Source organism: Canis lupus, chromosome 9 (genome assembly GCF_011100685.1).
Source record: "Canis lupus familiaris isolate Mischka breed German Shepherd chromosome 9, alternate assembly UU_Cfam_GSD_1.0, whole genome shotgun sequence".
Classification (NCBI taxonomy): Eukaryota; Metazoa; Chordata; class Mammalia; order Carnivora; family Canidae; genus Canis; species Canis lupus.
In genome coordinates this window covers 49,296,038-49,322,510 of record NC_049230.1, presented here as the reverse complement: position 1 = coordinate 49,322,510, position 26,473 = coordinate 49,296,038, and the positions used below count along the sequence as shown (strand labels likewise).

The 26,473-nt window shown below is 61.4% G+C and overlaps 1 protein-coding gene and 1 long non-coding RNA gene across 9 annotated transcripts; one reads left to right on the top strand and one right to left on the bottom strand.

Moving 5' to 3' along the window:
• Positions 1-12,285: 12,285 nt before the first annotated feature.
• Positions 12,286-15,874, bottom strand: TMEM250 (transmembrane protein 250). Of its 5 annotated transcripts, none has more exons than XM_038548790.1 (2): positions 15,756-15,874; positions 12,286-14,630 (listed from the first exon to the last, which is right to left on the bottom strand). In XM_038548790.1, exon 2 carries the CDS (start codon positions 14,578-14,580, stop codon positions 14,092-14,094), a length of 489 nt encoding a protein of 162 aa, XP_038404718.1. In that variant the 5' UTR covers positions 14,581-14,630; positions 15,756-15,874; the 3' UTR covers positions 12,286-14,091. The 5 variants fall into 5 exon arrangements, with proteins under 5 accessions (XP_038404718.1, XP_038404721.1, XP_038404719.1 ...); XM_038548793.1 differs by having other exon boundaries at positions 15,752-15,768; XM_038548791.1 differs by lacking the exon at positions 15,756-15,874 and adding an exon at positions 15,377-15,429.
• Positions 15,875-16,812: 938 nt separating this feature from the next.
• On the top strand, positions 16,813-21,763 carry LOC111097469. Of its 4 annotated transcripts, XR_005364074.1 has the most exons (5): positions 17,375-18,104; positions 18,180-18,264; positions 18,383-18,482; positions 19,189-19,285; positions 19,462-21,763. It is a non-coding gene; the product is annotated as an uncharacterized LOC111097469 (long non-coding RNA). The 4 variants fall into 4 exon arrangements; XR_005364073.1 differs by lacking the exons at positions 17,375-18,104; positions 18,180-18,264 and adding an exon at positions 16,813-17,023; XR_005364072.1 differs by lacking the exon at positions 18,180-18,264.
• The last annotated feature ends 4,710 nt before the right edge of the window (positions 21,764-26,473 follow it).

Genomic DNA, 26,473 nt, shown 5'->3' with positions numbered 1-26,473 from the left:
TGACCAGCCAGGGACCAGGTGGCTGCCAGGCCAGGGAGGCTCCACTTCCACCTCCTCCCCCTGGGAAGCTCCGGGAGAGGCCTGGCTGCCCTGTCTGCGGCCACACGCCAGCAGCCCACAAAGGACCCCTTTGTTAGGATTCAGCTCTGTGCCAGCCAGGCGGCGAGGGGGGTTGCCAAACACCGGCCCATCCCCTCACAGCTAGGGTTTGAGCGGGGGGCCCCCCCAGTCTCACCCCGGACCGTTTGTGGATCTAAGCAGGGGCCAGAGCCAGTTACGTTGCAGCCCCCAGGCTTGTAGTACACATCCAGCCCCCATTTTTAGCAGTTGGGTTTTTGCCCACCCCATCCCTGGTTTCGGATTCAAACCGAGGCCACCACTTAAAATACCCAACAGTCCAACCAGATCCTGTGGCCTACCCCTTCCAGGACGTGTGCCCCGACCCCTGACCCCAGGGTGGCCCTGCTGAGCCCTTAGGGGAGCTGGGTTCTACAGGGGGACAGAGCCAGCGCTGCCCACACTTCATGGCCACCCCGGGCAACAGTGGTGCAGGGCTCACATCTCACCAGGTGGAAAAATGGATCTGACGGTCACAAAAGGGTGACGTGAAGTGAACGTTTATTAAGTGAAGATGAGGCAGAGAGCAAAAGAGAGGAGCTCTCTAGGGTGAGCGCTCACAGTCGGTGGCCACCAAGGGCTTTTAGGGTCGGCCTCTTACAGAAAACTGCCCAGGGACCTTGGTAAACCTCTTGTCTCTAACAGGTAAGAGGTGGTGTTCTCGTAAATGTTGTGAGAATATTCTGTCCATCTTTAGAACCAACATGGTGCTCTCCTAAATACGAGGGCAAATGAGGTGTCCCCTCTCTCAGTTTATATCCCATCTGTGGGATGCCTGGTGGCTCAGTGGTTGAGTGCCTGCCTTTAGCCCAGGATGTGATCCTGGAGTTCCCAGGTCAAGTCCCTCCCTGCAGGGAGCCTGCTTCTCCCTCTGCCTGTGTCTCTGCCTCTGTGTGTGTGTGTCTCTCATGAATAAATAAATGAAATCTTTTTTAAAAATCCCATCTGTGATCTTTCTCCACATCTAGGGTTTCTGTGAGCCTCGCCAGGTACTAGGACCCCAAGCAGGGACCCCCAGGGGCCATCTGCCTCAAGCCCAGGACACCCTCCAGCCACAGCCCAGGTCCGGACGCCGGGCTGGGATCTGGGTGGCAGTGGCCAGCCTTGCACACCGCCCACTCCCCTCCCCAGGAAACCACCTCACTTCTGTTCCTGGCCCGGCTCCTGGAGGTGGGGGGTTGGGTGGGGAGCCAGGGCCTGGCTGCTGGGCAGCACTGTGTGCGTTCCTGCGGGAGAGAAAGGACATGGAAGGCGCTAGCAGGTTGGGAGTCTCTAGGCCCTGGACATGGGGGCTGCTCCCACCAAGGGGCGCGGCCCAGCTTCCCTGGGGACAGACCACCCTGGCCTGTCAGGTTCCCTCCCAGTCCTCTGCCAGTCCTATTCTTTCTGTGGTTCTTCTGGAGAATCGGTGGCAGCCCTGAGGGGACAGCAGCCCTCCGGCCCTGGGGATTCCTCCACTGACCTCTGAGGACACTTACATAGGCCTTAGACACAAAGGCACCACGGTCACTGGCAGGTCTCAGAAGCCCAGCGTGGGGTGCAGGCCCCAGTGACTCCCAGCCCTGCCTGCCAGGCACCCATCGCCCTCCGGGCTCCACATTAGCTGGCCTCTGCCCACTGGAATGGAGACCAAGTGTGTTCTGCAGTGAATCCAGCACCAGCCCCCTGGGGTTCCGGCCGCAGCCCCCAGGTGGGGCCAGTCCTTGCTGTCTGTGGATGGTGAAGACCCCGTATGAGAGGAGGATTTTAAACTTCCATGTTTCTGATGGAGACTCTGGTCATCCTGCAGACACACAGGCTGGGGACTTGGGAGGTGTCCGAGGATGAGAAGCATGGAGGAAAACGGGGAGGGGCAGCCAAAATGGAAAGAAGGGCCAGTGGGGCCTCCCTCTGTGCTCAGTGACCGAGCAGTTGGCCTCTGCCCACCCCCCGGCCTCTGTCTTCCTCCCACCCACCCACACTCTGCTTGTAGCACACGGGCCACCAGTCTGCTGCACCTACTGCCACAGGGCCCTTGCATTTGCCATCCCCCTGCCTGGGATATCTCCTCTCCCTGCGTTGGCATGTGAACTCTGATTGGTTCATCCTTTAGGCGGCCTGCTCAAGTCCTCTGGAAAGAGGTCTGGACCCCCTCCTCAACTGGCTCTCACAGCATCGAGCACCCCCCACGTGGCCCTGGGTAAGTCTGCACTCCTACACTCCAGCAGATGGTGTAATCTGGCCCCTAGGGTGAGGAGACACACTGGCCAAGAGAGCCTAGGAGGGTGGCAGGTGAGGCCCCTCCCCACGGTTGGGGGGTGAACAGGCCGGCATACCTGCTCCCCCACCCCCGACCCAGAGAGCGGGCTGACCAGGTCCTCCTGGGCACAGCCGTGTGCCAGGCCCAGTGCTCGGTCCTGGGATGTGCTAGAGAGCGCGGGCCAGGGCCGCTCCCCCGGAGTGGGGTGGGGGAGGGGGCGGGGGGCGGGTGTTGGGCATCCTCAGAACACCACAGATGAAAAAGTACTGGGCTCCACACGGCCTGGACTGCAGAGCTGGGCTGGGCCCCAAACCAGCCAGAGCAACTGCTCTGGGAAGAGGGGTGTAGTTCTTCCAGAATTAAACAGAATTACCCACGACTCAACCGGTCCCCTTGGGCATAAGGTCCCAAAGTGTTGTTTGTCCCCATGATTGGGGGCCAACACGCCCCACAGGCCCTTTGGGGGAAGATGTGGCCTTCCCTAAGTGGAGCCCTATCCCTGTGTCCCTGCATCCGTAAGGAGTTGCCACCTGGAGGCAGCAGGGGAGGAGGTGGCGGGGGATGGCGTCCAGCATGGACGGGTCTCTCTGGGAGGCGATCACGTTCTGGGGACGGCAGCACAGCAGCGCAAATACAGGGTAGGCATAAATCTGATGTATATTTTCCACAAGAAAAGACCAAATGCTGTGCATGGACACTGAGAAAGGAAGTGGCCCGCCGGGTGACACGTGTGGTTGTGCAGGGACAGGCTCCGTGCAGGGGGCGGGGAGGGTGTCCAGGAAGGGGCTGGTCAGCGGGGGACTATCCCTGGGTTCCGGGAAAGGTCAGGGGGGGTGAGGACCCCAGGAAGATGGAGATGCGAGAACTGTGATGCCCCTTCCCTCCGGCAGAAAGATGGGGGAATCAAGGCATGGAGCCCGTGAAAACCTGGGTGCCCTGCATGGAGCCCGTGAAAACCTGGGTGGTCCCACTTGGGTCATACCAGATGCGGCCAGGGGTCAGTGCGCAGGGGTGGGGGGTGTTGGAGGTGGAGAGCCCTCCTGTCACTGGTGGTCATCGCTGCCCCAAATCACTGGTCTGTCTCTGGTCTTCCTTGATTTCTTAGTGTCCAGCCGCGTGGTTGAACTGTTCTGGAGCCACGCCACGACCCACCACCCCTCCTCCTCTGCCCACTCCGAGGCCCCCATCCTGCTGAACCAGAACCTGCACTGCACTGGGGCCCCCCAGGGATGACCTGAGGTGCGCTGCCTGGTGCTGGGAGCCGTGGGGCCTGGCCTCCACCCTGCCTGAGACCTGTAGGCCCTGCAGACTGCTCGTGGTGGATCCAGAGCGCTCAGGGGTGAATGGGGCACCTGGTGGCTCAGACCCCAGGCCCCAGGCAGGAACCAGGGTCTGGGGGCTGCATGTACAGGCTGCAGCTGTTGCCGGGCAGCCAAGAGCAGCTGGGCCCCACAGATTGAAATCTGGGTCCAGTCTTGTGAGGAAAACCAGAGGGACTTTAAGACTAAACCCACCCATTTCCAAAGGACAGCCAGAGGCTGCGGGGTCTACTCAGTGAGCTCAGGTGTGACCACCAGGGGAACCCCCTCACCCCACGAGGCAGGGGCTGGGCCCACCCCCAGATGGCACAGGAGGTCTGGGTACTCTCAGGCCAAACCACACCCGGGTGGTTCCCTTGGGCTGAATGCTACCCATACATCAGGGCCTCCTGAGGGGGTCAGAGGTGACCTCACCATGGGCGGGGCCATCCCTCACCTTGGGGCTCCCCACCAAGCCTTACTGCTCTGAGAGCAAGTGCCCAGGGCCCAGTGGCTGTGCCCCTCGATGGCCTGACCACAGGCATGGCCTGACCCTGAGACAGGGGCCTCTGCAGATGGTGTGGAGCACGGGGCCAGGGGGGTGATCGGGGATTCTGTGGGACCCCCCCCCCAGGTGTGGCTCCCCCTCCTCCTTCCCCTCCACTGCCATGTGGCTCACAGGAGACCTGAGTCTTCTGCTCTGTGTCCAGGTCCGGCAAAGGATCTTGCTCAGAGGGGCAGCACAGAGGAAGGCTCAGGGCTCTACTGTTCCAAGCCTGACCCAAGGGACACTCCTCATGTGGACTCCAGGGCTCGAAAACGGAGGAGGGGGAGCCGCGGCCCACAGCCCACAGCCAGGCATAGATAAGGGTGGCCCTGAGCTGGCCAAGCTCCTCAGGTCACTCTGTGTGGCGTCCAGGGGAGGGTCCTCCTGTTTACAACCTCACGTCCAAGGAGGAGTCGAAAGGGCTGAACACTGCCCCACCTCCCTGGCCTATGTGGTTGTGGGGTCACATCTCCCAGAACTGCCCTGTGACCCCTTGGAGTCCCCTCAGGTGGCCACAGTCTGGGCTCCCCCAGGGAAGGAAGCCAAGAGTGGCAGATGGAAGTCCAGCCCCTGCTCCCTGAGGACCCAACTGCCTGCTCTGGGCAGTGCCTGGGGCTGCAGGGGTGACAATCTAGCCATGCCCTGTGGGTACCACGGCCAGGTCCCTGCTGGCCATGGCCTTGATCAGCTGTTTTTTGTCCTGGAAAATTCTGGGTGAGGACCTGGTGGCTCAGATCCCGGCTCCCGGAGTGAGGCGGTTAGCCTGGGGGAAGGGCTGGAGGGGGCTTTTGGGTTGCCAGGCATGGCCTTTGCTCAGGCCTGGGCTCTGTGTTGACAGACAAGTCCCTGTGGCAGCAGGAGTGCCAGCCCCAGCGGGAGCTCCCACCCCAGAGCCCTGTCTGCCAGGTTCCAGCCCAGGGAACTGGGTACTTAACACCATTGGGACGCCAGACTTCAGGGAATGCAAAACATTCTAGAGTACTTTGTGGAGGGGCCAGTACCTCTGTGAACATGGTGGGATGGGGCATCGGCAGGGGCATTGGCTTCAGTGCTAGGGTCCAGAGGTCAGCACCGAGTGGGCCTGCTTGGAGGCCAGAGCCGTGTCGCCGGGACAGCCCAGCACCATACAACGGCATCCCTGACCTGGGCCACCAGGAGCCCAGGAACACATCTCGGCAAGCACAGCCAACAGGGTGGTGCCCGGCCTGCCCTCAGAAGGACATGCCAGGGAGGCCGAGAGAGCGTGTGCCCGACTCACAGAAAGAGCAAGGGTGCTCGAGGATGCACATCCCTGCTGTGATGGGTGTGCGCAGCCTTGGCTCCCTGGCAGACAGGGAGGGATCCTCTAGGGCGCTGTGCTGGAGGCCTGAACAGACCATGGGGTGTGATGCTCTTTGTCACACAACCTGCCTCTCCTTTGAACCCCAAGCACAGCTGGTTCATTGTTAGGATGCTAATTCCTGCCGATTGGAACATGTCTGCAATCGAGGCACCAGCAGGTGTCAGAGAACAGAGGTGGGGGGCCAGGCAGTGGCCGGGTCCGCCTGCAGCTGCACCCACCCTGGCAGGGATGGGGGCCTCAGTTAGCATCCACACATGGACCTGCTCCAGGCCGGAAGGGGCGCCCGCGGCTCACTGACCGACCCTGAGCCCAGTGGGTCCACTGAGGGTGGGTCCTCCTTTGGCGGCTGGAGATTAAGACTCACTCCTGTGGCCCCCAGACTCCAGGAAGCCTCTGCTTCCTGCTGGACCACCTTCCACAGCGGGAATGCCAGCCAGAACGCCACAGAGTTGACCTGCCAGGCGACCTGGCCACCTGTGCAGGACGAGGGTGCGGCTTTGCCCGGCATGGCCTGGGGCACCGCTGGACAGCAGAGTGTGGAGCTGGGACGGGGGGGGGGGGGCAGGGGGAGGGCACCTGTCAGCGGGGGGCGGCCTGTGGGACAGACCCCCCGGCCAGAGCCTGGCTGCCCGTGACCCTGTGCCTGAGGGGTCTGCTGAGCCCCGGGCCATGTGAGGCCACACCCCGGGGCCCAGGGACATCTGTGAGTCCTCAGAGACCAGCTTGGGTCCCTCACACAGAAGGAAACTGGGTGAATATTTTGGTTTCTCGTCAGCGGCTGCGGAACCCGTGGCTCTCTGTGCGCGTGAATTAGGGCAGCACCGCTTTGGCTTCCATGTGCCTCCCCTCAGTTTAAATTGGATGCTCCAATCTTCTTCCTCTTTTGTCCTAAATTTCTCCCTGACATTTTGTGCAGCTGTTAAGCAGCTGCTGCTTCCTGCTTCTGAGAAGGCCAAGGGATGGGTGGCTGTGGTGACTCACCTCCCCTGAGGGACGTCAGGCCCTGGCCAGTCACACCAGGGTGGGCACAGCAACTGGGGGGCAGTGCATGGCCCCACGAGACACAGGTGAGAGCCAGGCACATGCTGGCCAGGGAGGCGAAGTCCACCTTCCCAGGAGGAGTCAGCACATGGCAGGCGCCCATCCCCGTGGACACCTCTGGAGGGAGACAAACGTCCTCCTGTGAGACTGAGCCTGGAGGGCACAGAATGACCCTGGACATAGTCTTTCAGGAAGTGAGTGTCCAGGGCCTACCCTGCGTCGGGCCCCAGGGGACACGGTGTCATCAGAACGTGTGTCCTCGGGGCACCTGGGGCACAGACAGGAGGCCGACTCTTGGTTTCAGTTCAGCTCATGATCTCAGGGTTGTGGGATGGAGCCTCACGGCGGCTCCGCGCTCTGTGCAGTCTGCTGGAGAGTCTCTCTTCCTCTGCCCCCCACTCTGCACGTGCATTCTCTCTCTCTCTCAAATAATAAATCTTAAAAAGAATGTGTGACAGCCACCCCAAAGTCCCGTGTCGGAACCTAACCCCGCCAGAGGTGGAGGTGAAGGTGTCAGGAAGTGGGAGGTGGTGGAGTAGAGCTGAGGAGTGGGACCCCAGAAGCTGTGGCATCCCTCCCGTCCTGTGAGGACATAGCGAGGTCACATCTGAGAACTGGGGAATGGCCTTACCAGACACCGACTCTGCGGGCACCGGGACCCTGGACCCCCAGCCTCTGGATCCCCGGTTGTGAGCCTCAGGGACGGCCTGAGACACGATGGCCCCTTTGCTCCTTCATTCTCTCCACAGCCGTGGAGTGCACCAGCCCCAGGAGAAGGTCTGCCCACCCAGCCTGAGTTCAAGACCAGGGACAGGTCTAGGCCACACAGGGCAGAGAGGCTCTCCCTCCCCCAGGCAGGGCCCAGGGCCTGGGCCCCTGGCTTCCAGTACCTTCCAGGCATGGACAGGGCCACCCAGAACTCCGCCCGCGGGCTGTCGGGGCAGGAGCCGCCACCCTCCTCTCTGCTGCCCCTGCCTGAGGGACTGCTAACCCTGGGCTGTCTTCCTCTCCTGGGCAGAGCTGTATGCAGCAACTCTGACCACTCCGGACTGTGAGCCTGGATACTCTTGCCTTCCTCTCCTGCATCTCACAGGAAAAGCTGGTCGTGGAGGGGAGCAAATAGCCGCACATGCAGCGTCTAAGAAACGAGGCCGTTCGTGGGAATCAGCTCACGGACTGCATGACCCAAACGTGAGGAAGGCAAGCGGAGCACACGTGCCCTCTGGCTTCCTCCAGCAGGGTGTTTCTGGGAATTGTGGCCACTGGGGGGTCCCCAGTCACCCAGGGGCCCCAGGCCCTCTGTTCTCCCTGAGAGCACCGAGGGGGAGACCCAGGGGCTGGGCGCAGGGGGCAGGGCCAGCCCACCCTGCCCCGCTCACTCTCTGGGTGAATGGGGGCGGGACCCAGAACCGTGGATGGTGGAAAACACACACACACACATGTGAGCACACACGCAGACTAGAGGCGGGCGGGCTGGCGGGTCGAGGGGGCTGCAGCTGCTCTGGGAAGCAAGCGCCACTCGATGCACAGGTGGTGCATAGCGCGGGCTGAATCAGCTCCAGGCTGTGGCATCAGGAGGCTCCTCGCACCCAGGAAGCCCGGGAAAGCAGGCTCGGGTTATCAAAGCACAAGTTGGAAAACATAAATAATGTTACCATTTTGTCAGGATGTTGTTGTAAATGACGAATTCACAATTACGACTCAGATTTATATCCTAGGAGGGCTGCCCCTAGCCTGTGTGGGCAGGCAGGGCAGGGGGCGTAGACCCCCCCCCACTCTGAAGAGTGGGCTGTGGCCCCTCCCTGGGGGAGGAGGGGAGGGGGAGGGCCTGGGGGCCAGGGGAGAGGGGTGGGGAGGCAGAGCAGTGGTGCAGCTGGGCTGCTGCAAAGACCAGGAGACTCACCATCTCTGCTCACCTGGGTCGGCCTGTGGGGCACAGGAGTCAGGGTAAGCCCTGGGCTGCATGGAGGGGCGGCTCCCTGGGAGGACTCCTGCCCATGTCTCCCTGTCCAGGCCCCAGCGGGGGCGGCAGGGTCACCACTCCCTGCCCATCTACAACCTGTTCTGGGTCCCCCTGGAAGGAAAGGGCCCCCTGTGCTCTAGGTGACCTGGAGCTGACCCCCACAACCCCCATGGTGGGCACAGCACCCCCATGCAAGGGAACACGCCTCCCAGGAGGCCACCTGACTGCTCCTCTCCCAGTGATGTCACCATCAGGCTGGACGGATTGATTTCTGCATGAATATTCATGCAGCATTGCAGCCAGGACGAGGCATTAATATTCTCAGGAAGCAGAATGCACACGGGTCCTCAGGCCCAGGGCTGGCTGAATGGCGGTCAATATGCAGCTGCTGGGAAGTGGCTGTGTGCTTTCCAGGCACTCGCAGGCCTGTGGGGCTCCTGTCTGAGGACATCCTCCTGGGGCCCGCTCCCTCTAGAGGGCTGCCCACTGTCGGGTGGGGTGAACCATTGCCTCGTCGAGGCCTAGTCGCCCTCTGCCCTCTTGCTCTGGCCTCTGTCCTGCCTTCCCAGACTCCTCCTCGGGCTCCCCGCCCTTCCTGGGTGAACGATGAAGGTCCCATCTCCCATTCACACCCCTGTACAGGACCTACTTCACCAGGGCAGCACGTGCCTGGCCCAGGCCTGCCCTCAGTGTCACCCTGGGCTCCCCACCACAGTTAGAAGCCCACCAAACCCATGCCAGGCCTCAGGGGGTCCTGGCGTGTGCCCTGCCCAGCTCTGGCCCAGGGCTCAGGGTCGGCGCCCAGCCCCAGGTCAGGGTGGCAGGCAACCCCGGCTGAACTGGCCCGAGGTGGAGGTGTGCCCAACCTGGACTTCCTCCCTGGGCCCGGGTAGCTCTGCACAGCACACACCCTCCTGCAAGCCCTCCCCCGGCACCAGGCACAGAGTCGGCCACACAGAGAGAGCCACAGCAACCCTGCCAGAGGCCCCGTGTGACACAGCTGCCAGCAAGCCTGGGCATGCTGCCCGTGGGGGCGGGGGAGGGGCGCAGCCTGAGAGCTGATTCAGCGGCTCCCTCCGTCCTCCCTGTCCCCTCTGGGCAAGGATGCTGGTGAGGCGGGGCGCTCCCTCTTCTGGGAGCTGTCAGGGCTGCCCGCCAGCCTGCTGGGATTTCTGGAAAGTGGCTCCTGCATGCAGCTGGGTACAGAGCAGCAGGCGGGCCTCGAGGGGTTGGCCCACAGGAGCCCTTTCCAAATAGCGCAGGCGCGTGTGCGGGCACGGGCACGGGAGAGGGAGAAAGAAGCAGCACTGGCCCTCCGCGGAGGGAAAGAAGCTCTCGCCCTTCCCAGAAAGTGCTGAATCAGCACCGAGCGCCCTGCCTCCACCAGCTCCCAGCTCCCTTGTCCAATCACAAGCAGGGAGCGACAGGGACCTCTCAAGGTCAGGGCCCATCCATATCTTCAATGTCTGTGCAGCCAGCCCCAGCGGCCCACCCGTACTCCACAGCAGCGCGGATGTTATACTCTGGTCCAGAGCTGGGCAGTGCCTGCCCCAGCCACAGTCCCAGGTGGGGCTGTGTCCCTCTGTCCCTCCCCCACAGCCCGATGGGCCCTCCCGTCAAGGTGTGATACCCCCCGCCCCTCCCCCAGGGCCAGAGGGGGCATCTTCGGAAATGCAGATGGATAGTACCCAGACTTTCACATGGTTGGTTTCTGCAAGTTCCCAAACACCATCCCTCCCGGCCACAGCTCCCGATGAGGCCTTTCCTCCCACGTCCCCAGTGTCCCCAGCACCCAGCACCGGGCTCTCCCCTGCAGGGACTCAGCACTCTGCTTCATGCAAGGGATGCGCTTCTCCCCTTCCTCCTCCCTCTGCTCTCTCCCTCCCTGCCCAGCTTCATCCTGACCCTGAACTCCCAACCCTGCCTGACCCACCTCCTTTCTGCCAGCCCAGGAGACCTCCTGGTGCCTCCTCACATCCCACCCCCCTAGCTGCCGGCAGGCCAGGCTCCCAAATCAAGGGCCCACCTGCCACCACTGCTGCTCTGGGGCAGGCACTCCCACCTGCAGAAACTTCCAGGTCTTTTCCTCCCTCTCCTCTTCCCCTCCTGCTCCCCTTGGGCCATCTCCACCCACCTCCAGTCCTGCGCTCACAGCCATCTTGTCCTGGGCTGGCTCCCTGGGGCCTGACCCATTGGCTGTCCCAGGTCACTTCCTCCCTTGCCCCAGCCTCAAGGGCAGCCTGGGTGACCTGGGGGTGAGGAGGCAGCAGGATACACAGGCCGGGCGGCTTTGTAAGGATGAATCCAGCCCCAGCGCCTGGCACCTGCTAGCATCGCCGTGGGGTTCTGTCCTGGCTGGGCCCCCGGTCCCCGCCTCCCCCAGCCCACAGAAGCCTCCAGACCTGCAGCTCACTTGTTTCTCCTGAACACGCGGAGCCTGTCACAAGCACACACTCTGCTCCAAATAAGACATTTCAGTAGAATACCTGCTGCCCCAGAGGCTGCCCTCGCAGGTCACCCTGCCCACCCTCCCAGCCAGCCCCCTGCCCATGGGTGATGCCCTGGGGCTGAGACTCCTCTTCGGGTGTGGCCCTCACTGAAACCACAGGTCACCCTGCTCTCCCACTGCCTGGCCCAGGGCGCATTGTATTGTCAGGTCGCCACATCGTCCTTGAAGACGGGGACTAGCGGACGGGGGCAGGGGTTAGGGGCCTGGGGTCACCTCAGGGGCAGGGGGGCGGGGCCTGGGGTCACCTCAGCCCCGGGGCAGGAGTCACCGGAGGGCTCACGCTCACCAAGCACCATCAGGACCTCACCAGTCCGACTTCTGCCCCCCTGGGTGGTACCCGGAGCCACCCCAGCCCAGGGGCACTCAGGGCCCCCGCCAGCACAGGCAGCCCTCCTGGCACATGGGCGTCCAGAGCCTCGGAACAAGAAGCCTCGGGGGAGGCGGTCGTCCTCGAGGCTCTGGCTCCTGGTGGCCCCGGCCTGTGAGGACCACCCCGCACGGCCGGCTGGAGGGAGGTGTGGTGACATCTGCTCGCACGCCCACCCCAGCCTCTGCGGCTTCCGGGGATTTTACCAGCTCTGCCATCAAGAGCTAAACCCCAAAGTGACTTGGGCTGTTTTCTTCTGAGAAAACACCCAGTTCTACACAATTCTGGAAACAGCAGAGAGGCTGCCTTTCCGTGGCACTTTCTGGCCGGCGGGGGGCAGCTTGGAGGGACATCGCACTTGTAGGGGAGCTGGGAGAGGCGGAGAACGGGGGCATCCCCGCACAGAAGCCTAGACCTCCACAGTGAAGACACTTAAGTGCTAATGTGTCTCTCATCTCTCCCAGCATTTCACGTCAAGCAAGGACCACAGCTTTGGTTTTCAGCCAGTGTCTTCCTCACGCACACGAATCTTCCCCTGAAATGGAGCTCACCCTGGACACTCGGTTCTGTGACCTCTTTCCTGGCCTGTGAGGACCCTACACACTCGTCTGCTGGTGCAAGTCAGCGTTCGTGGGCCTTGCCAGGACCTGCTGCCAGCATGGCCGTCCTGCCCCGGCTCCCAGCTTCAAGGTCAGGGCCGGCCCTCAGAGGCCCCCGCATCTGCTCCTTCCATGGTGTCACTGATGCCTGCTTGAAATGTTCCAATGTTACTCGTGACAGATGACAGATTCTGTGGTGTTTTTGGTTTGTTAGACCCTCAAAACAGGAACAACAATTCTGAGCTTCAAGCAGCCACTCCATCAACAGGTTAAAAAAATAAGTTTAATGCAGGTGACTCATTTCATAAAGAATTTAACAGGCACTCGAGACAACGAGCATCTCTGTGTTCAATGTGCCAGCTCCTCCGTGGCCCCAACAACACTGGAGGTGGCCCGGCCAGATCCCTCCCGCTGTCCTGACTGTGTGGACATGTGTCCACCTCAGTGACAGGAGGTGGGGGGCGGGGGGAGGGGAGTCTGAGTTCATTAACACAAAACAAAACTTTTAGGAAATAGCATGATTTAGTGCAAAAGGTTCTCTGTGGCGCTGAAATGTGGGATCCGTGCAGGTCAGCTCCCTGCCTGCCGTCCAGGCGACAGAACAGACTCAACCTGAGAAAGAACTTCGTCCAAGGAGCCTTCCCACTGTCCTCAAGTTGATGATTACTGGGTAGAAGCTGGCTACAAATCTAAGAGCAGAGTTTACAGCCAAGCTTTCTCTGCTTTCTCTACCTGATTTGTGTTTTTCTTCCCTTGGCACCCAACTGTGTGACAGCTCCCCTAGCCACTGGACTGCCTGGCCACGCAGGGTCAAAGGGGCCACTGCCCATACCTGGGAAGTGGCACTGGAACAACTTGGGGTGAAGCAGGTCTGTCACCCCAATACAGGGCTGTGTTCTGTCCCTGGTCTCCACATGTTATCCCAGCACGATTGTCCAGAGCACCTGCTCACCTGCCAAGGAGACCCACAGTGACAACAGAGTCACTAGGCCACTGTCTCCTCTGACAGAGAAGGCCAAGAGCAGGGTCTGGGCAAGACTCTGGCCCTCGATGGTCTACTGGCAGAAACAGCCACAGGGCAGGGACCCAGGGCAGCCCAGTCCCTCGCTCGGGGCTCAGCCCTGGTGCACAAACCTCTAGGAGGTGCTCTTTAAACAGAAGCTCTGCTTGTGTTTCCGTGGTACACACTCAGAGACTGTGCTTCTCAACACCTCTGGCCTCACTTCCAATTCTAGCCATCCAAAGCCCAAAGGGCCCCTACCCGCTGGAAAGGAGTTAAGGTACCTCCTCAGAAATCTACATTCGAAGAGACTATGGCCTCCAACTTGACATCTTGAACAAACCTGCCCAAGAGGAAGACAGATCTGCCCTGGACCCAGCACTCCCCTGGGCTGGCCCCCGATCTAGTAACCTGCCAAGGCAGCCCGTGACTCCCACTAGACCACATCTAAGCAAACCAACATGGCCCTGAAGCTTGGCCTGGGACTCAGGCCCCTGAATGCCTCTCGGGGTGGGGGTGGGGAAGATGGAGGGACTGGGCTGTGCCGGGACGTGGGTGGCCCAGGGCAGAGTGAACAGCTTCGTGGCAGTGTGGTACATCAGCTATTTGAGCCTGACACGTCCCTAAGGCTGGGGTGGGGGCCGGGGCTCACGGGAAGGGGGCTCCCACACCACCTGTGATGCCTGTGCTCTGGACAGGAGGCTTGCCCAGAGCAGACTGGGCCAGTGGGCCTCACTCTGGCACAGCCTGAAAAAGTGAGGGCTGGAAGCACAGGCTGGTGGCCAGTGAGGCACTGTACCTAAGCGAACACACAAGGAAGGGTCAGAGCAGAAAACCAGCAACGGAGGGGGCGCCAGCGTCCCCTCCACAGAAGTCTCAGCACCCCGCCAGGACCCATGTGTGGTCCTCCATGTGTGGGAGGTGGACACATCTGCAGACCCCATTCGCAGGACGGGCTGGGAACAACAGAATCCTGACCTACCCCATCAAGAAGAGAACACGGCCACGGGTGCATCCACCACCACGGTCACAATAAATAAACCCCAGAGTCGAGGCCCACTGGTACCCCTCACATGTCCACAAAGACCATGAAGCACCAGCCCAGACCCCCAACGAGCAGCACGGTCACTCGGATACCATAGATGAGCAGTTCGTTGAGGAGGCGGAAATCCACGCGCCGGCGACCTAGCAGCAGCAGCAGCACCGACAGCTTGAGCTGGAAGCGCAGCAGGACACGCACGCCCAGGTACTGCAGGCAGAAGAGGGTGGCTAGTGCGCCCCACAGCGTGGCCGTGAAAAGGCTGCAGCTAAAGTAGAGCAAGAAGCGGATGAAGCCGTAGAGCCAGCGCGCCCGGATGTAGACATCGAAGTTGTTGTACTTAGTACGGGCCAGGCGAGAGGTGCGCGCCGGCCCACAGGCTGCGTGCAGGCAGGTGGTGTGCGGGCCGTGGAAGGAGCGCACCCGCCGGGGGATGGGCATGACCGGCATTGGGGCCTGGGCGCTGGTGCTAACTTGTGGCAGCGGTGGTGTCCAGGTAGCAGTCAGCATAGGCGTCATGGGCACCTAGGCCTGGAAGCCAGCCGCTGAGCCCTGGGGGATGTGGCGGCCTGCAGGAAAATGACAGAGAGGAGACGGGTAAGCCCCAAGATGAGCGAGCAGGTGCCAGCCCCAGGGCCACAGTGGAACTGCCCCTAGGGGAGAGGATCTGCTCCCACTCACATCCCCAGGGCCTTGCCCTTTCCACGGGCACCTACTGGGGACACTTCCAAGGGACAGAACACACACACAGAGGAGTTCACTTCTGCAACCAGGCCAGCCAGGTGCTGCAGCGCAGACAGCGGTATGGGCGGTCACTCGCCAGGAGTCGCCTGGAGCACCTCACCCGCCCATCCCTGCCCTGTAAGACAGGGATGCCCCCAGCTGCGTCCCAGGGGTGCTGGGAGAAGGGGTGACCACCGCGGCGTCATGACAGGCCTACAGACCCAGTGATGGGAAAAGAGGAACAAGGAGGGGCTCTGTGGTCACCGCCATCACGGGCTGCCTAGGGGACTGGCGGGTGGAAAACCTGCAGGTACAGAACGCGGAACGGGGGCAGCCAGGTTGGTGTCAGGTTGGGAGACACCATGGCATGGGCGTCGGCCTGGCGGTGCCCGGGGTCGCGGGGTCGCGGGGTCGCGGGGACATCCAGCCCTCCCCGCAGGCAGGGCCAGAGCGGGGGCTGACATCCGCGGGCGGCTCCGCGCTTCCCTCCTGCGGCCCCGCCGCGTCCCGCCCGCACCCCCGCCTCCGCGCCTGGGCTCCCGGGCCGGGCAGGCGGCGGACCCCGGGGAGCACCGGCCCGCCTGCCGCTCACCAGGTGCCCTCTCCGCGCCGGCGCCGGCGCCGGGGGAGGCCGGCGGTGCGGGCGGCCGGGCCTGCGGGGCCCCCCGGCACGCGGGGCTCCAGGAGCAGGGCAGGCTCATGCTGCCCACCGCGCGGCAGCTGCGCGGCCGGCCGTTCACGCGCCCCCTCCCGACACCGCCCCGAAGGTCCCGGGGCTCGCGCGCCAGGCGGCCGGCAGCGTTTGGCCCAGCGTGGGAGCCGTAGCGCCGTCCCTCTGCGGCCACCGTAGGACCTTCCTCCAGCCCCCTCCGCCCGCGCCGACACCGAAAGTGCCTCCCTTCCCCCCGGCTCAGGGCCGTCTCCGAGCGGCCGGAACTCGATGCTTCCCCAGGGCGTACGTGCTTACGTGCCTGCGTGCGCGCGCGGCCCTTAACGCGGCCGCCCGGCGCCTCGCCCCGCGTACGCCGCAGGCTGTTCGGACTGCCCTGCGCAGGCGCAGATCGACGGCCTGCGCGTGCGGACCACGGGCAGCCCCTCCGCGCACGCGCCGCGGCGCCCAAGGCGGCTGGCAGTGCGCAGGCGCGCCCCCCGTGGGCGGGGCCGTGGAGGGGCGTCCTGGTCCCCGCCCCGCGGGGGGGCAGGGCAGGCTGACAGCTGCCGCGCGTCCCGGGGTGGTCCTCCCCCGGAGAGTGAGGATTCCGTGCAGGCTTGATACGTGAGCCCCGCGGGCGTCAGCGTGGCGGAGACCCTGGGCCCCGGGCGCTCACTAGTCTACGCGATACCTGTGCCCCGGAGGCTCGAGGCCAGCCGCTCAGGCACCCTTCCGGGCGGCGCTGGAGTCTGCTCTCCTCCAGGCTGGCCGCCCGCCGCCTCTCCAGCCCTAACCCTAACCCCAGCCCCCCACGGACTCCCGCACCCCAACCCCGGAGCCCCCCGCAGCCTAGCCGCAGCTCCCCCAGCCCCCGCACCCTAACCCCAAAGCCTCCAGCGCCCCACGGACCCTTGCACGCCTAACCCCAGAGCGCCCTGTACCCCTAACCCCAGGTCCCCAGCCCCCTGCACCCTTGCCCCAGAGCCCCCAGCCCCCGCACCTTAACCCCAGGTCCCGCAGCTCCCCGCACACTTAACCTCAGGTCCCCCATTCCCCCGCACCCCTAACCCCAGGTCCTCCAGCCCTCCACACCCCTGGCCCCAGAGCCCCCAGCCCGCCTCACCCTAACCCCAGGTCCCCCAGCCTCCCCACACCTTAACCCAGGTCCTCCAGCCCCCCACACCCTACACCCCAGCATCCCCACCCTAATCTCAGAGCTCCCCACACCCCTAACCCCAGGTCCCCCAGCCCCCCCTTAACCCCAGAGTCCCCAGCACCCCACACCCGAACCCCAGTTCCCCCAGCCCCCTGCACCCTAACTCCAGAACCCCCAGCCTCCCACACCTTAAGCCCAGGTCCCCCAGCACCCCGCACCCTAAGCCCTACCCACCCCCGCCCCACCCCATCCCTGTTTCAGGGCTCACTTGGTTCTGGCCCAAGTGGTCCTGGCCATCGTGCTCCTGCTGTCCTGGGGAGCAGGGTCTGGCAGGATCAGGTGCAGAAGGGCCCGGATGTGTGAAGCACATTGTGTGCACTTTGTGAAGCAGCGGCCGGAGAAGATGAGAGAGAAGGAGGATATTTTAAGGGGTATTTCTTAAAATGCGGGCTTTGTGCAGGCTGGGTTTCCTTTCTTTCTTTCTGTCTTGATTATTTATTTATTCATTCATTCATTAGAATACACAGGTGAGAGACACAGGCAGAAGGAGAAGCAGGCTCCATGCAGGGAGCCCGACGTGGGACTCGATCCCAGGTCCCAGGATCACGCCCTGGGCTGAAGGCAGCACTAAACCGCTGAGCCACCGGGGCTGCCCCAGGCTGGGTTTCTTTCTTTTTTTTTTTTTAATTTTATTTATTTATTTTTTTTTTTTTTTTTTTTTAATTTTTATTTATTTATGATAGTCTCACAGAGAGAGAGAGAGAGAGAGGCAGAGACACAGGCAGAGGGAGAAGCAGGCTCCATGCACCGGGAACCCGATGTGGGATTCGATCCCGGGTCTCCAGGATTGCGCCCTGGGCCAAAGGCAGGCGCCAAACCGCTGCGCCACCCAGGGATCCCCAGGCTGGGTTTCTGCAGTAGCTCCCTGCTGATGCTGGGCCCTGGGCTGGCGGTTCTCCTCTCCACCCCAGCCTTGGTCTCCCCCAGGACATCCCATACAGGTCTCTCCTCACCTCTGTGAGGGGTCCCATCACTCTCATATATATGACCTGGCCTTTCATATACACTTGTTCTGTTCCTCGGTGGTTTCCGCCTGCCAAGCTCCTACTCACCCTCAAGACCCCAGTCCCATAGCCCCTGCTCTGGAAAGCTGCCTGGAACCACATGCCACCCCTTCCTGGGACCCTTACACTTCCTGCACGCGTGGAGGGGGCTCAGCCCTCCTTGTGTTCCACCCCTGGGGCTGCGAGGATTTGTGTGTAGACCTGTGTACCCCAGTGGCCCGCTGTAAGGCGTGCTTCTACCTGGGGAGCCAGCCCGCGCGCACGTGTTTGAGCAACTGCAGCAGCTTCTAGGAACAGTACTTCTGAGCACACAGTCCACTAGGTTTTGTTGCTTTGCCGTGAGGATGCCAGACGCCACACACCTGCAGCCTTACCACGACCAGGGGAGGATGAGGATGGGGCTATGTTCTTTGGGCTGCCCGGGTAGCCCCCAACACCTGCTGTGTTTGTAGGTTCTCATTGGGGGGGGTCCATTGGGGGTCCTTGTCTTGCTCCAGTCATGCTGAGTACCCGCTCTCTGCAGGCCTCCCAGCGGGTGTCAGGCTGTAGGCAGTGGCTGGGCGCCACCTGCTGGGACAGCGTTGGGGTTGCCGCAGAGCTGGCCAAGGGTGAATGAGTGGGAAGGGGGACTGGAGTGAGGGTGGCTCCTTGGAGGCTTGGAGGGGCGAGGGGCAGTAAAATCAGGCCAGCCCAGCCCACTCCTGCGTTGTCTGTGGCTGCTTTCAGGTCCCTGTGGTGGGAGTGAGCGGCCTCCGGAAGAGAGCCAATGGCCTGCAAGAACCTTGACTGAGAACCTTGACTCTGGCCTTTGTGAAGTTTGTTGGCTGTAAATGAGGGAAGGACAACTGTCACCCTTGGGTCACATTCTTGTAGCTTACTGGTCCTTGGCAGAGGTCAAGTGAGACCGAAAGCTTATGGTGAACCGATGTTAGCTGTTGTGTGTGCTGAAGGCGGGAGAGCTTACCACCACCACCACCCCCCCCCCCACCCGCCCTGTGCCCCAGGCTTGGCTTAGTTGAGAGGCCTGAGCAAACCGCCTCAGCTTACGGAGGGGCTCAGCCTCCGTGGTCTCCACACCCAGTGCCACTGTCCCACCCCTCCAGCAGACATGGGCTGGAATTCCCGCTCACTGACCCTGTGCCGCCCAGCTAACCCCGGGCCACCCCACTGACCCTGAGCCACCCAGTTTACCCCAGGCCACCCAGCTGACCCCGAACCATTTCCAGGGTGGTGATGTCTGGTAGACACTGGGCCACAAGGGGAGCCCGGGGGGGGGCAGGCATGTGACAGGTGTGCCAGGGGCATGTGGTGGGTATGTGGGGAAGCCATACAGGGGGGCTTCAGGGCTGCGCCTATCTGAGCGCATTGGGGCATTGTACCTGTGAATGATGTGCAGGTCAGTGGGGGGGGGGGGGGTGGCGGTGAGCCTCGGGGCTGGGGCCAAGACCCCAGAGCAGAGAAGCCCTAGGTGGGGCTGTGTGGGATCCTGGCCTGCAGACTCTGACCATAAGAAAATATTGTTATCTTTTCAGTACTATGATTGGGCTGGTCTGTTTCCAGCCCAAATGGTCTGAGTGGCACATGTCATTTTGAATCATTATAACCACGTTGGGAGCAAGTAGCTCTCAGGTGAGTAGAGAATTTTTCTTATTGGGCCTTACTCAGACACCCGGGGTTGAGTCTGGCACCGCCAGGTGTGACACGCACACAGTGCCACCTCCTCCTGGCTCCCTGCGGGCATCGCCGTTGGGTTGGCACTCCAGCAGGGTCCGTGGTTGTCTGACCAATGGCCCTTTCCCTACTAGGTTTCGGTTGCAGAAGTCCAGCCTACTTGGGGTGGCAGTTTGCCCCGCTGATGGATCCCAGCATCTCCCACCCCCGCCGTGGTTCCTCCTTCACCTCTTTGAGCCCCGGGAGGATGCTCTTCTGGTCAGGGCAGACCCCAGGCCGGAGTCCGCGGAGCCACTTGCCGGTAACTGGTCCTAGGAGCCTGTTGGACGCCCAGAGGCTGGTCAGCATAGAAGCAGTAGATGGCATTCATGGAGGCAGTGCCTGCCCACTGTCGCTCTGGCTCCACTTTTCAGCTGTGGGCAAAGGCGTCAGCCTCTCTGGACCTCAGTCTCCTCATCTGTAGAGTGGTGACAATAACGCCCAGGTGTCAACTTTGCCCCCTGTGTGTGAGGCCAGGAGCCGTTGCTGAGTGAGCCTCCAGGGTGGCTGACCCCTGTGCTGGGCACGGCTGACCTGTGTTGCCAAGAGGGTGAGGCAGATGTGGTCACATGATGCCGCAGGCTCGGCCACAAACTGCTCTGCAGCCCCATCTTGTTGTCCCTTGGGTCACTCACTAGGAAAGCTAAATGATTGGAGACCAGCTGTCTGCAAGCGCAGGAGGGAGGAACCAGCCCTGCCTGCCTTGGCATCCAGGACATCCAGCCTCCAGGATGTGAGGGAACACGCTTCTGTGACCTGAGCCACGGTCCGTGGTGCTCCGTCACGGCAACCCTGGTGAACTGACACACGTGTTGTTACTACGTTAAGCCGTCCTGTTCCAGGACCCCTTGTCGGGCAGCAGGTGACCAGCACAGCTATGAGCAGTGGTACTGAGTCATGAGCACCAGGCCACACTGAGTCCTTCCTGTAGTTTGTCTCCCGAGAGCATTGGTCCCCACAGCCTGGGTGCGGGCGACGCTGCTGTCCCCATCTCGTGGCATCTCAGGTACTAGCACTTAGGTCCAGCCGGGCTGGAAGGAGGGACAGGCCTTAGGGTCTCTGGGCCATGCTGGCCTGAGTGCAAACAAAAGCATTCGGCTCCCTGGCGGGGGCGCGGACCACAGCAGCAGAGACGGATGGATGGACAGGTCCTCTGTACTCTCAGCAGGCCCACCTGCTTGGGGAGAAGGAATGCCACCTCTTCTGCTCATCCTGCCCCTGGAGCTGAAGCCCTTAAGGGCAGAGAGCCCTGTATCCTGCCGTGTCCCTGGTGACTGACACACAGCAGGGCCCAGTATAGACTGGACTGCTTGCCCCGCTGATTCCAGAGCCCGGCCTGGGTCGTGCCTTTAGAATCAGAAGCCTGCAGACCTGGGGACTGCTGAGGGCATTGGCCCACCCAGCTTCTGTCTGACCCCCACGCACACAGCCTGTGCGGGCGGGGCGGGGGCAGGGGGTCGAGGGGCGGACAGCAGCAGAGGGAAGTGGACTGGGCTAGGCTCTGGGAGCACACTCAGGCCACACTCAGGGACGTTGTGAGTGACCCCGGGGGGGGCTGCCCAGGGCTGCTGAGAGATGGTTTATAGGCTACAGACTTGCCTAGATTTCACCAGTGCCCCAGCCCCGGGGCTCCGGGTTGGATAAACTACTCAATCTTCCTAGGTGGTGCGGCCCCAGTGGCCGTTAGAGGGTTTAATGATGTGCAGCCCTCGGCCAAGGCCGTGTGGAATCCGTGCTCAGTAACCGCCGCCACCGCTGGGACGCACAGAAACACTCGTAAACAAGCCAGAGGCATAGGTCGCAGGCGGAGACCTGGCCTTAGGCGGTGGCGGTGGCGAGGAGGTGGCCGCACTGCCAGCTTCCAGGCGGCCCCGCCCTCCTCCTGGCAGCAGGCTTTCTGCCACCTCACGGATGTGCCCTCCTGAAACCCAGGCCACGAAGGGGACACAGGAGGCTCGCTTTCGGGGGTTCAGCCCATGCCTCCCGGGCCCTGGCTGTATTTTCTCCTGTGCTAATGTCACAGTGACGTGGCTCCTACTCCTGCTGATTGAACAGTCTGCACTGACAGGGGCGAAGATTTGCAGTGGAGCTTATCACCGCCCCAGAGCATGGGCGGGGTGGCTGGCGGGGGCGCCGGGGAGGCGGCTGTATTTATGGCATGCTGGGAAGACAAACATACGCATTTATATGTCACTTGTTGCAATATAAATGCTAACTTGTACTCCTTTCAAAACTTTTAATGAATTGTATACATTCCGAGAGATTTATAGGGTGAACGGAATGGCTCAAAATGTTACTTTTAACATATTTGTCACTTTGGCAACAGCGCCCCAAAAAAAAAAAATCTGGAAGATATTGCATTCAGAAATAAATCATAAACAGGCGCATCCTAAAAGAGGTTTATTCGGGTCGTTAATGGTTGATGGGCCCCCCAGTGCAGGATCTAAAGTTAAATTATGCAAAATCAAAAACAAACCTTATAATACTTAATCAGACATGCATAAAACTGGCAGGTCCAATAAATTCTCCCAATTAACTTGCTTCAGATTGTGATTGCATTCGCTAATTTAATCAGCCCCGGAATAATCTGGCAGCCGGGAGCTGATGAGTGAGTGTGGGCCCGTGCCGTGGGAGGGGGCAGAGCGACGGGCAAGAGCACCCAGGTCAGGGCCACTGAGAAAGGTGCTGTTTTCCACAGGGGCAGCGATTTCCCCACTTCCCCTCTCCCCAGGCGGGGCTGGCAGGCAGGCACTTGGCTCACATCCCACCTGGGCATGCTGTCCTGGGAAGCAGGCAGCGTCCACCTGGGTCATCTGGAGGATGGACCTGGACATTGTCATCTGGGATGAATCCCACGTAGGTTTTGCTCAGCTCCAGATCCCTCGGCTCTCCTCAGCTGTGGACACCAGTCCCCTTCCAGAACGTGCTGGGGATGGTTCTGTCCCCCCTGGAGCCTGCCCATTCTGACCTCTGATTCTCGATTAAAGGAGGGTTTTGACGGCCACCTGGGTGGCTCAGTCAGTTAAGCATCCGACTCTTGGTTTCAGCTCAAGTCCTGATCTCAGATTGGGGGATTGAGCCCCATGTCTGTGACCAGCTCAGAGTCTGCTTGAGATTCTCTCTCCCTCTCCCCTGCCCCTCCCTCCTGCTCTCTCTCTCTAAAATAAATAAATCTTTAGAAATAATAAATGAGGGGCACCTGGGTGGCTCAGCAGTGGAGTGGCTGCCTTCCGCTCAGGTCATGATCCCGGAGTCCTGGGATCGAGTCCCACATCGGGCTCCTTGCATGGAGCCTGCTTCTCCCTCTGCCTGTGTCTCTGCCTCTCTCTCTCTCTCTCTCTGTGTGTGTCTCTAATGAATAAATAAATAAAATCTTAAATGAATGAATGAGGGTTTTGACTCCAGTGTGCTTTATCCTTCCTTTCCGGAGGGTGGGGCGGGCAGTGACCGGCACCAGGGCCTGCAGGGGGAGGCAGGTGTCTCATCTCTGGGCCTAGGCCCCCGCTGAACTCACAGAGCTCACTCTGCTCTCCGCCAGGCAAAATGTTTTATTTCATTTTATTTTATTGTCAAAACAGGGTTTACATTGCACGCCTGAGTTTGCATTCTGTGCTCCCCCCCAACATGACCTTATATTGAACATATTTCTACACCAACGAACGCTCTTCATAATCCGGCATGTAAGGGCCACGTGGCGTTTTGGTGCCCGATGCTCCATCATCTACCACATCAGTTCCTCTCTGGTCAGACATGTGTGTTGGCGCCAATTTTTTGTGATTATAGATAATCCTGTGATGAACATCCCGGTGTGTAAATCTGAGTGCACACACATGTTTCTCCTGGGTGGACGGCTGCTGCGGGCTGACCCTTCCAGGCTCCCTGTAGTGGCCGTGGTGGCCCCATCCCCGACCCCCGGCCCCCTTGCTGCGGCAGATGACCCAGGGCCAAGGGCCGGGCCAAGGGCTCCCTGGCAGAGCTTCTGCCCTCACCACCCCTTGCCCGCTCTCCCTGGCACAGGCTCATCTCCTGAGAGCTGCCAAGGGAATCATGCCTGCTGTTCCCAAAACAAGCGCCGCGGCGCAGAGAGAGAGATCCACCTTGTCACCGCCAGTGCGGGGCAGGCTCCACACACATACGTAAGCAGGCCTGTGGTGAGTCTCTGGAAGGAGAGGCCTGAGGCCACCCCAGCAGATGCTGAGAAGTGCCCTTGTGTGGAAGCAGAGCGGGTGATGGTCTGTGACACGCCGGGTGGGGGGGGGAACCTAGCAGGTGTGCAGGTGTGGCCAGGCCCAGCCAGAAGAGCAGCTTGCCACCTGCATCATCCAGACTCGAAACACGAATGCTGAGGAATCCACTCCTAGGAGGCCCCAGACACGTCGGACCCACCGGCACACAGTGTGGGGGGGCATGTGTAACGGGCCCAGACTGTGCCTTAAACCTGGTTCAGACAGTGACTGCACCCCAGCATGTGTTCTATCACAGTACAGAGGGCAGGGGCACCTGGGGCTCCGTCGGTGGAGGGTCTGCCTTCAGCTCAGGTCATGATCCTGGGGTCATGGGATCAAGTCCCATGTCAGGCTCCCTGCTCGGTGCGGAGGGGAGCCTGCTTCTCCATCTCCCTCTTCTCTTTGCCAGGCCTGCTCATGCTCTCTCTCTCACAAATAAATAAAATATTTTAAAAATAAAAATTAAAAAGAAAAGAAAGTGGGGGTGGGGTGGGGTGGGAAGATAAAATCATATTCCTGAATGCTTGGGTTTGCATGGAAAGCTCCAGAAGAGTAAAGAGAGTGGGTGGAGCCTGGCGAGTGGGCTGCCAGCAGGTGGGGCAGGGTGAAGGGGCTGCTGCCCTGTGCACGGACGCTGAGCTGTTTGCCGACTACACACTTACAAACGCCGCAGTGCCTGGACTTGTACGGGCATCTGCTAAATAGGCGTGTGCGCATTTGCAGTGTCAACCCTGCCACCCTTCCAGAAGCTTCTGTCCTTCCAGAGGAAATTTTCTCAAAGACACAGCTGACCCACAGGCTCTAGAGGCTCTGCAGCCCAGCCACTGTCACCTGGGCCACCCTATCTCCAGGAAACCTAACAACAGGTGTCTCCCCACAAGGGCCATGCCCTAGAAGTCTTCCTCCTCTGGTGCATGACCCCTTGCAACATTGTCCCTTCTGATCCTCTAAGAGTCAGCCCAAGTCCCCTCCTTGTGCAGGAAGCCTTCCTGACCCTCAGGGTCAGACCAAGTGCATGGGGCAGATACCTATCTCAGAACCTATCTTGGTGGGACTACCTGCTGGGCGTGAACTCCTGGGTAGTAGGGCCTGGGTCTGCTTGAGCTGTATGACCCTCTGCCCAGCACAGGGCCTGCCTAACCAGAATGAGCCAAGGTCACCTTCTAGGAGTCCCTAAAAACAGGAGGCTCGACAGCCTGTCTGTCCCAGTGTCCCAGGGGCACGACTGCTCAGCACCCCCATGATCCTCCTTCCCAGCTGGGCCCCTTGATGCCAAGATGAGGCTGAGTGGGTAGAGGCTGATGCAATAGCCAGCCCCAGCCCAGCTGGAAAGGAGGGAGGGCCAGGGCAGGAACAGGCTTTGGGCAGGCTGGAGGGCGAGTGAGGGCTCAGCCAGGGCCCAAGGGGAGAGAGCCTTCCAGCAGTGGATTTGAAGGCTTTGTTCTCAGTGTGCTGGGGAAGGGGCATGCGGGCTGGGTGGGGGCCTGTGAGGATGACACGCAGCCTCCACGTCTTTCTGCCCTGTGCCTTGGCATCACCAGGAGTCCCAGGTCTTCCAGCCCCACTGGGTTTTGGGGGTTTACTGGAAGGAAACATACCATGCTGGACCTTGGAGGGGCAGAAGCATCGGTCAGCATGTCCCTGTGGAGTAAGGCTCATGCTGGGAAACCTGACCCTGTCCAGGTGCCCCACTGGCTAAGGCACCAGCTCCAGCCCAGGTGGCGGTAGCTGGCCTGTGTCCTCGTGGGGTCCCCAGCTCCCTGGAGAAGAAGCGCTCCCAGGATTTGGAAACTGCAGGGTGGAGGCATCATGAGCAGCAAAGGGACACTGGAGTTTGGTTTGTTGACCCTCGGAGGAGAGCAGCAGAACTATGTGCCCTGGACACTGAAACTGCCCCTGTTCTGTGCCCAGATGAGCACAGTGTCCCCTGAGAAGTGACACTTCCAACCCTGGTCACCAAGCCCCGATTCCCCAGGCAGGGGCGCCGGGACCAGACTGACCTCAGGGGTCCCCACATCCTTGCTGGACCTCCGTGGTCTCACTACATCTGGGGCCCAGTTTCTGCCTGTGTGCGGTGGGGTAGGCAGTGCCTCTGACAGGGACAGGTGGGAACCAATGGGCACAGGTGTGCACGGGCAGCCCTGGACATCATGGGAGGGCCGATCACACCTCACTGCAGCTGTCAAGACCTGCTGCTGGGTAAAGGTCGGCCATGAAAAAATAACTCCTCAGTGCTGGGTAGACTTCGGAGCAAACCAAATGGCCCCTTCCCCTCCCCTCTCCCTGAGGTCCTTGGGTGGGAGAGCCTGCTGCTGCTCCTGGGGGCACCGAAAGTTTGTAGGCACAGGACTTGTGCTAGATCCAGCCTGTCCTGAGGGAGGCCCAGGACCAGCATACTGACTTTGCCTTTTGCTGCTGCCCAGCTGCTCAGTGCGTCTCCCCCTTCTGGCTGCAGGCCCTGGCCCCGTGGTCTGGGTCTGGAGGAACAGCCTTCCAGAGGCCCTCCATGCCCACTCCCAGGATGGTTAAGAGCATGTGGACTGGGGCATCCTGGGGCAGGTTCCTCCTCGTTATACAGGGGGGATCACAACATCGGGAGCTCACCCTGGGGCCTGCCCACTGCTTCTCCTAGACCTGAGATCATGCTGGCTGCAGGGCACCATTGTTTCATCCGCAGTGGAAGAGGGAAAATCCTGCCCAACACTGTACTGCTGCACAGGTGGCACCGAGGGCGGGCGTGCATTTCTAAGGAGCAGATGTCTTGGCGACTCCCACCCCAGGGGAGGAGCGCCAGGGGAGGACCGCCGAGGGCGGGGACAGGGAGAGTACCGCTCCCCCCACCGTCCCCCCACTCCGTCCTCTCGGCCTGCCTGGTACACGC